This window comes from Chrysemys picta, chromosome 2 (genome assembly GCF_011386835.1).
Source record: "Chrysemys picta bellii isolate R12L10 chromosome 2, ASM1138683v2, whole genome shotgun sequence".
Classification (NCBI taxonomy): domain Eukaryota; kingdom Metazoa; phylum Chordata; order Testudines; family Emydidae; genus Chrysemys; species Chrysemys picta.
This window is the reverse complement of record NC_088792.1, coordinates 38,171,267-38,186,309: the sequence shown is the minus strand read 5'-3', so window position 1 is coordinate 38,186,309 and position 15,043 is coordinate 38,171,267. Positions and strand designations below refer to the sequence as shown.

The window sequence follows — 15,043 nt, the reverse complement described above, 5'->3', positions numbered from 1 at the left end:
AGATCTGATATTACAGTCCCTCCTATCTCATTTATAACTGTGGCCTCAGGAACCAGATAAAAGTAGTCATTAATTATAATATGTTGTAATTTAAAGAGTCCAAAAGAAATGCTGGAAAGCAGGCATGGAAGATATTTCTAGATGTAATAACTTACCATATATACTCGTTCATAAGCCGAATATTTTTGGTAAAAAAGTGACGCATCAAAGAGCGGGGGTCGGCTTATTAACGGGTCTACACCAAAATTTGATGATTTTAAACTCTATGGAATCATTGAATTGAATATCTAATATATTGTTGCTTTGTTTATCTGGAGCGTCTGCAGGCCTGGAGCCCCTCAGAACGGTGAACCGCAGCCACAGGAAGTTGAGGGGCTCCATGCCTGCAGACGCTCCAAGTAAACAAAACGTCCCGACCCGCCAGTGGCTTACCCTGATGGGCCGGGAGCCAAAGTTTTCCAACCCCTGAAATATAGGGTCGGCTTATGAAAGGATCATACAGTTTTTGCTATTTTTACCTATCCATTTTGGGGGGTTGGCTTATAAACAAACGGGCTAATGAATGAATATATACGGGTAACTGTAATTCCTAGACATTAATTCTCATGTAACCCTCAAATTATAATAGGTAAAGTGTCTAACCTCAGAATTGCTTGTGCATGGGTGCCACGTACAATTCCCAAGAATCACCAAATCTTTTTTGTATTGAGTTAGAACTGCCAATAGTAATAATAGCTGAGAAACATCTACAACTGCCAACAGCAACTTTTTTTTTTTTTCTCAAAACCAGCATCAATGGAAAAGTTCTTAGGTTAAAGCAAACCCATAGTCATTTTAATTAGTACATTTATGCTTTCATGATCTAGTTACTGTTTTATGAGTAATAGTATATATCAGTTCAAGCAGTGATATGGTGATTTTAGAAGATTAAGCATAAAAATGCATATTAACGTCTAGTTCCAATATTGTTTGAAGGTTGTCTAGCAAGAATGGAACATAGGATGTTTAAATAATCACTGCAACCTCCTTAGGAAAAAGGACACAGTCCAGTTATGTTTTCTTTTTCTTCTCCAAATTCCCTGCTGAGCAGCTCACTTGCTGGCAGTGCGCTCAGACTGTCAGAAGTAAGAAGTATTACACTCAGCTATAATTACTAATTTAATGTCATACTGGAAGTGCAGCACAGCTGTGAAAAAGAGAGACCACCAGGGAGTTCCACATTATCCCTGTCTCACTTAGAGAGGGCAAAACTGTTCGAGGCATGAATAGGAAATGCCCTCTATTAAAAGAAAGAAAGAATTAAGGAATAAAAAAGTAAGCAGCAGCTGTCAGAATCTGACAACTGTTGAAATGTACTGTTCTTTTAAAATTCAAGACATCTGTAAATGTATGTTATGATACCTGTTGCCATGAAAGTGATGGTGTTATTGTTAAAATATCTCTCCTAATATAAATCACAAGAATTGTGTGTCAAGGTGAAATCTAAGGGATAGGATTGGATCACAAAATATTTAAAATAATAACATTAACACATCAGGAGATTAAACAGGTGTGACAAGTCAAATGAAAGAAAAATTGAGAATGGTGCAGAAAGCAATAAAGTTGTCAATAATTAGTCATTCCAGTTGATCCCTCTTCCAGAAAAAAATAATTTTTGACTCATGAGGACTATTTTACAGTAGAAAATCAGAGACAGAGATTGAATATGCTTTTCTTACTGATTTATTACTTTCCTGGTGCATTAAAATTCTTGGCATAACAGATTACCTCTTACTTACAGGTATTATAATTGCTGAAGGAAGATGTACAGAAAAAGATATCGAGCATCATCACCATTTTGGTCAACATTTTTGAGCTAGAGTGTCTAAAATTTTGACTCCCTATTAAGCACCTAGCTCTCCTGATTTTCAGAGGTGCTGAACACACCCGGTTCTGAATGATGTTGACCTAGAGTTCCTATTGAAATTGCACAAAATTATTTCAATGGGAGCTGTTAGTGCTCAGCAACTCTCAAAATCAGGCTCCTCATTTGAGTGCCTCAATGTGAATTTAGGAGCCTATCTTTAATCATCATTTGAAAATTTTGGCTTAGGTGACTTCCTAAAGGTCACATAATAAATCTGTAGCAAGACCTGACTTCTTAGCCCTAAGTCTTCACCACAAAAGGCTCTTCCCTCTCTCTAATACTTCCTTGTTGCTCAGATACAATATCTATGGATGGATTAAGAATACATTATTAATTGTAAAAAGAACAGGAGTACTTGTGGCACCTTAGAGACTAACAAGGTGCCACAAGTACTCCTGTTCTTTTTACGGATACAGACTAACACGGCTGCTACTCTGAAACCTGTCATTATTAATTGTGAGTCTTTCATTCTGAATGTAATTTCAGGGCTTTATTACTGCAGAAGGTGATTTTAATTAGCATCAGGATAAAACTTGGCAAATAAGTTACCACACCAGATAAGGTGTGAGATGCTTTTATTTTTTGGTTGAATCAGTTAAGCAATTCCTTTAAAGATACTTAACAGGAGAGGGAGACATATTTTGGTGATGTCAGAGGCTTCCACGAGAACTAACTAAAAATGGCTCACTTTTCTTTTTAAACTATAATTTTTCAGACACTTTTACATGTTTCAAGAGTAGTTTGAGACTCTACTCCTACCGAAGATGCAACCTTTGAAAATGTGGATGTAAATTTAGTTTTTAAAAGGTGTCATTTTTAGTTAGCTCTCTTAAAGAAGCATCTGACATCACCAAACATTTGTTTCCTTCCCCGCTCAGCATCATTAGAAAAATTTTTCTAACATACCTTCTATTTTGTGGCAAAACAGAAAATAAGTAATGTTGTGCAATGTTTACATTTTTCATTCAAAGTAATACAGCCATCACGAACTCATGCCAATATAATCTTTATACTACACCCAGGCTTTGACCCTGCAATAGGATCCACATAGGTCAACCTCACAATCCTTCTGGGTTCCATACACACATGGGGTTCACCCACATATAATCCAGATTCTACTACTCTACTTAAAGATAGAAAACAAATATTTTGTGTAAAACACATTCAGAGATTTAAAAGATTGCACTTTAAATAGTAACCTTTACATATGAATAAAATTACTTTGGGTTAAAACACTGCAGGATGTTAATGCATGAAGCAGAAGATACTGTCATCTAGATACCACAGTGATTTGGATCCTATAAGACTCTATGGTAAAGATCGATAGAAGATTGCAGTATACTCTCCTGGCCCTTTTAAATTGACACAGCTCAGGTAGACTCTGGTGTTCATAGAAAAAAGAGTAACGTAAAACAAAATAAAAATGAAATTTTTCCATTGATCAGAACCGTTTGCAAAACAAACTTTTTTTAAATGGATCCAAGAAATGCTGTTCTTTCTCCGAAGCTTAGATACTGCCTGAGCCCTGTCAATTATTTTTTAAAATCTACACAGAGTGCTAACCTGTCATTTTATCAGTGCATCACATTGCCTTTGAGGGTATTGTAGCTGCAGAATATTTGATCTCAGGCCCTGATGCTGCAGGATCTCTCTGCTCACAATACCCACTGAACACCCACACTAGGCCTGCTTTGATTTACAATCGACAAATCAGATTCCTTTTTCAAAAAATACAATTTCAGCCATTTAAATGTTAAACTGTAAAGTTTTTTTGGCAGCATTTTTATTTGTATTTTTCAGGTTACCATTAAAGAAGGAAAAACTATTAGAAATTAACGATGAAATCCTGGTGTTACTGAAATCAATGAGAGTTTTATGACAGACTTCAGTGGGGCCAGGATTACATCCTATGTTAAAATAAGGATTATTGGTGGGATTTTTGAAATTGCTCAGCACTTCAGTGGGAGCAAAATTAGGTCAATACTTAGTGTTTTTGAGAGTCCTAACAGATACTAACTGTATTTGTACCAACAGGATATATTCCCCCATGTGATGTATACCAATATTCTACAGACTCTCTACAACACGAGGACACTCAAAGTTACACTCCATTGAAATCTGAATATCCTTGATATTGTCTGATTTTATATTATTTTAACATACTGGGATGTTGTGGTTGTTTGCATTTATATTAAATTATCACAGTGCTGAAAGCAGATGTCTTCACTGTGCATTAGCTGCCATTCCAAAACAGTGGAGGGTTAAATCACTAAGGTTTGAAAACACGAGTGGTTATGCTATAAAAATAAAAATAGACCAGAAAAATAAAGACAGTTCAAACTGTGGTCTTGAGGGATCTCCTGCAGAAGGGAGATAAATGCAGATATTGGCTGTCATGATGATCCCAGTTCACATTTGGGAGCTGCTAGATGGATGATGCTGAAAGAAAATGCATGAGGATCTGAACTGTCCAGTCATTTCCTCTTGGAAGGGAGAGAAAAATAATACTTAGCTGAGAGTTTCTCATGGGTCTAAAACAAAAGCCTTTATTTGAGTCACAACGTGCCGTTAGTAGCTTTCACCGCTACAGCAGTTGATCACGTCTGTTTCCAACTCATCAGTGCCGTCAGTGTGATTTACACAGGAGGGCTCCAAAGCCCAGAGAGGACACCGTAACTAATGCTCCATTTAAACAAAATACCAAAGTGGGTCCTGGGACAAAGCAAAACAGGGTCTTTGACCCCACGCTGCTATGTGATCCCACACAGTGATATAATTCAGGAATTCCTTACAACTGGGGGAAGGGGAAGTTCAGAGCTTACGTATGAAAACAAGAAAATAAGCAGACTGCAGTCTTAATCTTTTCCAGTATTTTGAAATTCAAATAGCTAGGAATCAATTTACTAGGTCATATACAATATATATTGGAATATTCAATTTCCTGTATATACCTGCAACAATTGCTCCTATATCTATTATTCAATCAGGGCATTTGATTACAGATGTGAAACCATTAATAAAATGTGGATCAAAATTTTGTTTTGTAATTCAAAAAAGATTTAAGAATTAAGTTTATTTTAAAACCAAGAAGACTGAAGTGCCCAAAAGAATTGAGAAGACATTGACGGAGAGAGAGACTACAGAGTGGAGATCTTACTTTTAGAGAAACATTTTCAGTAGCTGATTCCTAACTTGTACCCACAAAAAAGGAGTGGGAACCTGTCCTGTGGGTAACAGCCATAACTGCATATGCATACAAGTCTGTCACAGGATCGCAGCTATCCAGCTTGCACACACACATACAGTCTTTACTTGTAATGCCGAGGTGCCCACATTTCAAATTTTGTCTCAATGTTACACTCACACTAGAAAGGATGTCATTTCTATCAAATAAAATGGATTATCCATAAGGCTACAGCATGAAAAGTGGCAAGAAAAAAGAGAGGGAAGGAAACAAGAGAAAACTTTCTGATACCACAGTCACAACAATAAGCTTTTCACATGGTAGGAACAGGAGGAGCTGGGAAGAGGAGAGGAAAAAGAGAGGATAGGTGGAGAAGAAGAGGTGGATTAGTTCACTTACCTCTGATGTCACAATCTCACTACAGAACAGTCGATGAAGCAGAGTTGAGAAAAGAGGAGGAAAGAGCAGTAGAACAACAGAAGGTGAAAGAAAGGTTAGGTGCACAAGAGCACCAATCATACTCGTCCTAAAACGGGTTAGCAGCTAAGTAACTGGACAAGAAATGCAAATTCACCATACCTTTTCTTTGTCACTGGCTTCTCTAGCCACAGTAGAGCCCTGAAACAGAAAGACTGGATCTAAAAATGTGCACGTAACAGGAAATAAATTTAAAACTTTTAAGATAATGGACCAGAACTGGGCACAGAATGGGTTGGCAAAACTATGTCCTGAACTTGAGGACTGTTTGGCAGAGATGTGGTAAAGTGGTTATTTTGCCACACACAGCTCAGGTAGTTTGGCCTGCTGCAATATTTTGAAGAGAATAGAGGATGACACACATGAAGGGGAGGAAGTACGTTTAAATCACTGAGCGTTCTACAACCACTCTCTTCTTCCTGTTGTGTTTTCTCTCCTCAGATCTCATCCTACTGCATCTTAGTAAGACAACATCTGGGAGGCTCATTTTCTTTGACAGATTTCTAAGTTTTGTATGTCTATATTGCTGTGTCGTTATGGGATGGAGAATACATGATAATAACGATACTATTTTATTTTAACACACTTCGCTAAGACATGCAGGATGCTTTACAAAATGAATTACTGTGTAGTATTTAAAATATTAGGAAGTACAAACAAAAGCAATGAAAGCACTCTACAGCAGTACTATGAAATATAAAATTAGAGGGGCTCTAAAGCTAAAAAGAAAAGCAAAAGAATATGGGATCAGCAGTGGTTTTATCAAGACTTTACCAGTGGGATTTAACTATGTTTGATGAAAGGGTTTTGAATGCTGTTTTAAAATTGTCTTTGCTTAAACTAGTGAGCAAACATGCTTGTGCATTCTGAATAAGCAGCAAGTGACAAAAAAGGGATGTTCCCTGGATTGTGAGCTCCTTGGATCAAGGACTGTCCTTCTGAAGTGTTTTGAATGTACCCCCCCACACAGTAGGCAATGCGGGAAAAAAATAATGATAAGGATAACAATAAATAATTAATGTGTTTCTACAGCATGCAGACAACAGCCCCACAAGATCTATAAAGCTTTCATTGACTATATTTTTGTTGTATTGTGGATGCAGTGTGGAGAAATGCTGAAAAGGAGGATACTATCTCTAGTGATCCTAAAAATTCATAGCCTTACCTTTCTCTACACACATTTTAAATCCAAATACTTCAGTGTTTTATCTGGAGAGATATCTGGGGAGCTGGATGCATAAAACAGATGTATGGACAGTGGCCTTTAGCTATATTATATGGCAACTCAGCAGGGATTTCATTACACAACATCATAAGTTGCCAAAATAGTGAAAAAAGGCCCTTTGAATTAGTTAGTTACACATTTTATTTTGTGTTCTGTGTCATATCACTCCCATCCATTTCCAGGGGTTACTTGTCAGAAAGAAAGATCAGTTAAGAACCAAACAAATAAAAAATGAAAATTTGTAAAAGCTAAAGTTAGAGGGACACTTGAAATCAAACTCACTGCAACAATATCAATTAAATGTAGTTTTAGGTACTGCCCTTGCCTCTTAATCTTGCCAATTTTTGTGATTTTACAATCACACTTTCTTACTTATAAAAAATATTTGTCTTTTCCCTCTTGCTGTGCAAAAGGCATTCACAAACAACTGGGGACACTGACTATATACAGAATGTGGTCAAATGCATGAAGTAATCAAACTGAAATTTTTTTTTACACCAAATGTTTGGGGTCAGTTTTCAAAAGCACTCAGTGTTGGCCTAACTGCTCCAACAGATGTTAATGGGAGTTTTACCACTAATTTCAACAGGAACAGAGTTAGGCCAATGCTGAGTACTTTTGAAAATCCCACCCCTTGTCTCTAAGCTCTTTTAGCTATAGTAATCTTAGATGTTCCTTGTAACCCAAGGCAGAAAAGCAGAAGTGTAAATTCTAAACTGGTGTGTCTTGAAAACTTTCAGCTACTACAGTGGACTCTGCTCCCATAGACTTTGCAAGCACTGTAACATTAAACAAAGTTAGAAAACAATGATTATTTTCTCTCTACTACTACTATGTCCAATGTCATTATAAATCTGTCTGGTGAAAGTTCATCCTGATGAATAAACCTAACCTCTGAAACAAGAATTTTTCCATCACCACCAAGGTACTTTTGGCCTCTCCTCCTTTAGCTGGACAAATTAATAGAAATACAGAGGTTCTGGAAAGATAACTAGCAACAAATGCTATTTATAGAAATGCAAAATGTGACTGAATTTTTCTTTGGATTTCTTTTTGTTATGTGTTTGTATATTGAATTTGTATAAAACTAGGGTGTCCACATGCTACTGCAATACAAATAAACGACACATTTATACAATAATAGGAGGTTCCTATCGGAGCACTGTAGGTAACCCTACAAACACTTAAAAATGCAATAAATCAAAGAAGAAACACCAATCCCATAATACGTATACATAATATTAAATAACCAAGCAGCACACAAACAAGCCAAAGTCCCCATTTTTGGAACAAAACTGATTATGGCACATGTTGACTGCATGTCAACCCTAACCCTTACCCATAACTGAGAGCGTTTTGTCTAAAATTAGACAAACTTGGTGAGTCATGAGAGAGGGAGGCATTCCAACTACTGGTTTGACACGGAAGGTGATAGTTACAGATGAGCAAACCAGCTCAAATAAAATGAGTAATGGCCTCTAACTTGAAATGCCTCTGTAGTTCCAAGTTTTGACCAAGACAAGAATATAAAATTAGGTGAGCATTTCCTTTAGTATTTCAAACATGGTCAAGTCAAGAAGTATTGGAAATCTTATGATAAAATCTATTTTGAACTGATCAAAGATCATTGGTTAAGCATCTGGACTTTTGGATGCTTATCTAAATTGAACACTCCCCTAAATCTTTTATAAATTATCCATCTCTAATTCCACCAATAGATTACTGACTCATTCTTTAAAATATCTTTGGAGGGCTCCCAATACGTGTGTGCTTTTGGTTAAGTACAAACTCCCTGCTGATCAAGATATGGCATGTGTCAGTTGATTAACTTAAGATGGGCTAAAGGGCAGCATGAATGTGCATCTCCATTTGAGAGAGAGAGCGCATCCATAGCACAATTAAGAAGTATTCCCATTCTCCCCCTTGTAATCTCTTCTCATGTTTTACTCTCTCCCACAGACGCCATAATGCTAGACACTGATGAGCCAGTTCTTGAACAACTGTTAGTCAGTTCTGAGAAATCAAGCTTGGACGAAACATCCAAGTAACATCTTTTCTAGGTAGCTATTTGTCTGCAATAGGAGGGGGTGTAAGGGATGATGCATTATGCAGTATGACACTTCTCTCAGTAATATACAGAACTAAGTAACAATCTTTGAATAAGCTTGCAGACATACTTATGTAGTCAAATGTGTTGAAAAAATAGTTACCCACCTTTTATATCTGCTGTTCTTCGAGATGTGTTGTTCATGTCCATTCCATTCTAGGTGTATGCGCACTCACGGGTGCGGTCGTTGGAGATTTTTGCCTTAGCAGCATCTGTAGGCTCAGCTATGGTGCCCCCTTGAGTGCTGCGCCCATGGGCTGGTATTTCAGGCATTGCTGGCCCTATACCCTCTCGGTTCCTTCCTGGCCTTCTTCTTCGGTACCGGCGACAAGGAATGGCACAGAATGGAACTTGGTGCCGGGCGTGCACTTTGCTCCGATGCCGAAGTGCTCAGCAAATCATGCCGAGATGGCTCAGAGGCCAGGTGGAGGGCAGACTCCATCAGGAGGGCCTTAAGTCGAACGCGGGGCCAAAAGCGTTTGCAGATATGGCCCTTGTCTTTTACGTGTGCTCCCCCAAGCACTTGAGACAGCTGCCATAGGGGTCACTAATAGGGATTGGCCTGTTACAGTCTCTGCAGGGCTTGAACCCCAGAGACTGGGGCATACCCTGCCAGGGGCAAAGTCCCTGCTGGGACTCTAATTACTAACAACTAAACACCGAACAGGTACTTAACACTAACTATTGAAGAATCAACTACATACAAGGCCTTAAGGCACAAAGTCCAAAGGAGGAAAAAAACGCTGGCCCTTGCTAAGCAAGGACAGGCGTGCAGACTAACCACCACGGGCAATAAGAAGGAACTGAGAGGGCACAGGGCTGGCGGCGCCTGATATACCAGTGCATGAGCATGGTACTCAAGGGGGTGCCACAGCTGGCCCTATGGATTCCACCACGACAAAAATATCCGACGATTGCACACATGGGCGCGTGCACACCTAGAATGGAATCGACATAAGCAAGCACTCAAAAGAAGAATGACATTTACTATAAATAATGTTTAGAAATATAAGGCGAGACTTTGGGAAGGAAATTTAAAACACATCTCTTATGAAAAGAGATTGAAAAATACATTTGGGCAATTCATTTTAAGTATTATATATTAAATATTGGCTGAATTAGCAATAGTAGCCAAACATTTTAGAGAACAGGTGAAACATATCTGGTAGAGGTACCAGGCACCAAAAGTTTCTACCTTAATTTATTTTAAATATCAAAAGAACTATTACTGTGAAAACTATATAAAGTGATAGATATTTCTATATGAAAAATGTTAAAGTGGTGTTAGTAAATTACATCTCTTAAAATGTTACAAAAAGCCCTTTTCAAAATAAGCAGTGGCCCCCCACAAAGCTGATCAAGGGAGTATCGGAAACAGAAGGCCAACATTATTATTATTACATTTTCACAGTGGTTTTTAGTTTCAGCCATTAACAATTAGTTACATTTAGCAAACATACTCTGCTAAACCACTTCCCTTAAAGCATGCATGATACAGCTTAAATGGCGTTACTTGTATAAAAATGTTTTCCGGTTTAGCTAACCACACATTTTCTTTATTTTAGAAGTAACCAACATAACTTCTGAACAATATTCATTTAATAGATTTGATTGTGCTTTGCAACAACCAACATCTAAAACACTCAACAGAATAGTTAATATTTACTTTAGCGATTTTAACTACTTTAACAATTATTTATATCCAAAGTTATTTCTTACCTTTAAATCATATTTTCTATAAACAGACAAACGATGGCTGAACACATTTCTTGTTACAATCATATATATCTCAACTCCATCAACGGTAAGCCGGTACATGCCAAAAAACTGGGGAAGAAGTGTAATCCCATGACACTCCACAATATACTGCAAAGGACAGAAGAAAAAAAAGAAATTAATAAAACTCTTAAAAAACTCAGATCCAGAGAGACACATACATATACAGCATGTATGTCGTGGGTGGATACACAAACCATTGAAAAACCAAGTCTCCAAACACACTGCATCCACACAAAAATCACTGTCATAGGCAAACCTTTAAAAAGGTTACTATACTTGTAGACCAGTGTCAAAAACAAAATCCTTTTTATATTAACAGCATTCCTTATAACATTTAGTTTCCTTGGCTTTTCAGAATAGGGTAGACTCTCTTTGTGTTAGTTGACAACACTGTGTTTTATTAGTCCAAAATCAGCACAATTTGATCTCACACAAAAGAGAAATTGTCCTTTCAAACACTACCCCACTTTGTTTATTCTCTGTTGTACTGCATTTTGCCTTTAGTCTGTAGATACTTTGGTACAATTTTCCCAATACTTGTTTAGCATAGTGTATTCTTACCGTGTATATAAAAAACAAATAGTATCTGTCAATTCCTTTGTGCTAGTTCCCATGTTAAGTCGGCACCTCAGGATTACACAATCCACTTCTAGCAAGCAGAAAAAAAATGTCGAATACATGTGTTTTTTTATTTAGATAACATTTCATCTGCCCATGTTCCTTCACAGATGGAATATTACCCCTGAAGAGAACCTGTCACCCTACAGACACAGGTTGCTCCACCACAGTTCTGATATCACCTGCCTTCCAACTAGTAATTACAAATATTGTAGAAACAGTATTCAAGGAAGCATAAAAATACAGAATTCATCAAGAAAATAGTTATTTAAGAAGGAATGATAATTTATTGTGAAAATATATTATCAAGTATCCAAACTAGAGTAATCCAAACATGAATTCAAATACCTCCCTCCTATTGCCTAGAAAAAAGATAATAAGAAAGTTAGGCCAGTTTGTATGAGACAAAAGAAAAGGAACTGGTAGTGTTCCTCTCTATCTTATTCCCATATAAGTCTCAGAAGGGCCTAAACAAACAAAAAAATCCTTATAGATGGGGAACCAAAATGCTACCAAAAGATTCTACTAAAAGCAGAAACAGCTACAGTTGAGTAGTGTTCAGTGAAAGCTAAAGCCTCTGCTTTTTGTAACAAAATTGTCAGAGCATGGTCTTTTGAAATGCAGTTAATTTTACACCACGTTTCTATGGCCATGTCTACACTATCGAGCTTACAGCTGTACCGATGCAGCTGTGCTGCTGTAAGATCGCTCATATAGCTGCTTTATGCCAACGGGAGAGAGTTCTACCGTCGACTACTTCAAAGAGCGGCAGCAGCTACGTTGCTGGGAGCAGCTCTCCCACCAACATAGCGCTGTGCACACTACGCCAGTGAAACTTGTGTCGCTCAGGGGTGTGTTTTTTCACATCCCTGAGCAATATAAGTTTTGCCAACATAAGTGATAGTGTAGACATAGCCTAAAATATAGCAGTTTAAGCCATTTGAAAATTCTCAAATTCAGACTACAATTAGATTTGAAATTCTGTTAGCATATTTCTAATAAGAAGCACATTTAAGTGCAGTTTTCTAGGAAAGTTCTTATCAGATTTCAAATCAACAAGGCCATACAGACTGGTGTCTCTCTAGTGGAGCTCTGCAGATTTTCCAATTCCTGAGTGCTCTGCTAAAATCTAGGGAATGTCTCTCACTCATTCTCCCTAACTTGATATTAGGTTTTGGAGACACTAAAGAAAAATTCTGTTTACATTAAAATTTTAGTTAACTTTCAAAATGATCTTGAACACAATCCTGTCCAGCAAAAACTGAAGGAAAATAGGGAAACAGCAGAGCTGGAAACTTACTATGAGCTGAACAATGATTAAGGAACTGAATCACTTTACGTGCCAAACAGTACAAGAAGACTGAAGATGAAAGCTCAAAAGTTGATTTAATCAGTGCACAGTGTCTAATATCTCAAATTCTGTATCCACTTGATCAAAGGTCCTGAGTTATAGAGGAAAAATTGTTGATTACAGGATTGTCATTAGCTGTGTATGCATGCTACACCTATTACTGGGCATATCACTCATTTTAGCCACAAACAGATCTCTGTTACACACAAACCTGGTATCTTCCAGATTTTAGCACCACAAATTAACATTAGAAATACTAAAATTGAGGTAATAGAAAACTTTAGCATATTTAAAAGTCAAGTCCCCATTATCAAGCAGCATCTTCTATTGTTGTGTTATGTTCATCATTATGTGCCCAATACATATTGTAAAGGCTAATGTCATATATCTGTGCTTTAGCAGGTTGGGAGTTGTGTTCATAAAAACATTTTCTAGATCAGGGGTCAGCAACCTTTCAGAAGTGATGTGCTGAGTCTTCATTTATTCACTCTAAATTAGGGTTTTGCGTGCCAGTAATACATTTTAACATTTTTAGAAGGTCTCTTTCTATAAGTCTATAATATATAACTAAACTGTATGTAAAGTAAATAAGGTTTTAAAAATGTTTAAGAAGCTTCATTTAAAATTAAATTAAAATGCGGAGCCCCCCATACCGGTGGCCAGGACCCAGGCAGTGGGAGTGCCCCTGAAAATCAGCTCGCATGCCACCAAATTAATATTTAATTATTTATAGAAAGTGTAACTGCTTCAGCAGAAGAGACTGAGAAAGACTGCCCACAAATATCCAATAGTCTGGTAGTTATGCCATTCAACTGGACTGTGGGAAATCTGGATTCAAGTCCCTGCTCCAAATCAGGTGGAGATTTGAAAACAGGTCTTCCCACCGCCCAGGTGAGTGCCATAACCCATTGGTGCAATGGGGTCTTTCTCCCATGTAGTCTGAGCTTCTGTATAACACAGGCCACTAAACTTCCCCCTAATAATTCCTATAGATAAATTTTAGAAAAACATCCAATCTTGATTTTTAAGTGCCACTGCCAGCAGTGGAGAATCCACCATGACCCTTAAATTGTTCTAATGGTTATTTCCAAGGGCTGTCGTGGATGATTTCTATAAGATACACTGTAGAAATTATTTTTGTGGAAGATCTATAGCCTGTGTTATGCAAGAGGTCAGATTAGACTATCACAATGGTCTCTTCTGGCCTTGGAATCTATTGAGGAAGGGCTGACCTGACTTAAGTACCTAAATCCAGGAAAGGGTTAACAGTTGTGAATCCCAAGTGGTGATTGATACCTTCCTCCAACCTGGAGTTAGGGGCCTAACTTCCTGTGAGAGGCTGAGCCTAGACCACAGCCGTTTCCTCAGCATTTCCTACTAGCTAGTTTAGGTAACTCCCCACTCAGCTTCCCAACTTCTATGAATCCTTTTAGAAATCTAACTTTCTCCATACAATGTATGGGGAGCATAGGTGCCTAGCTCAGGGCTGTCAATTCTACTGGGAGGCAGGATACCTAGGAATCAGGTGTTACAGCACCTAATCCCTTTGTGTATCTAGCCCTAACTGATTTGCCCAAGGTCATATAAGTCATATAAGAGGTTGGTCTAGAACTTCCTACCTTTGAAACTATCAATCCCCCATTTCTGCATCACAGAGGAGGCAAAGCGAGCCATCTGTTTGGGTGGGAGCCCAGCAGGACTTGCATTGGTGGCCATGGTTGGCAGATTTTCAATTTGTTCTTCTTGATATAAATGAAGTAACAAATTAGCCAACTCAAGTGCTTTTTAAGAAAGTTTTCCTGAAGTTTCCCACTCAGAGCTGGAATAAAAGTGAGCCTAGAAAATAAGCCAGTATATGCTTAGCAGGACTGCTTAATTTCAGTGAAACAGAAGACCTTCACTCCTTTAATGATAAAGGCTAATTCTTTTTTTTAAAGAACATTAAAAAAATTCCATCAAGTAGCCTTGCTAAAATATTTATAATACTTAGCTAATAATACAATTACAAGTCCTTATGTGTATAAAATCCATTTTCTTACATGGATGTTGCATGAAACAACCTACTATCCATTTTCTTATTACTTTGGATAGATGATTTTTCTCCTAGGTTTTCTTCCCAGCAGAAGGGTTGTATTACATTTAACAAAATAAAGTACCATCAACATATGGGCACATTTGGCCTGCTGTGCATCCAAATATAGTTTTAAATAAGCAATTATATGACCTTTTTCTTGAACACAAATCTTAAAGGTGAAATGAATAGCAAACGTTTGTGATCTTAAATTCTCCTTTATGTGCTATATAAACTAAGTCTCAAAGTTCTTCTCAATCCAAAATCTCTCTCTGCCTCTTTTTGCATTAGAAAAAAAGAGATCATGGCTCTCACCCTTCTTGCA

At 37.6% G+C, this 15,043-nt stretch overlaps 1 protein-coding gene across 7 annotated transcripts in view; it reads right to left on the bottom strand.

The window, feature by feature from the left end:
* Positions 1-15,043, bottom strand: part of PIP4K2A (phosphatidylinositol-5-phosphate 4-kinase type 2 alpha) — a 202,361-nt gene that overhangs the window by 34,830 nt on the left and 152,488 nt on the right. For all 7 annotated transcript variants that reach the window (XM_008162824.4, XM_005302774.5, XM_008162825.4 and 4 more), the window contains 2 exons: positions 10,619-10,765; positions 5,670-5,708 (listed from right to left, as the gene is read on the bottom strand). In XM_008162824.4, the coding sequence (XP_008161046.1) occupies positions 5,670-5,708; positions 10,619-10,765 (186 nt within the window). The remainder of the gene's footprint in view (positions 1-5,669; positions 5,709-10,618; positions 10,766-15,043) is intronic.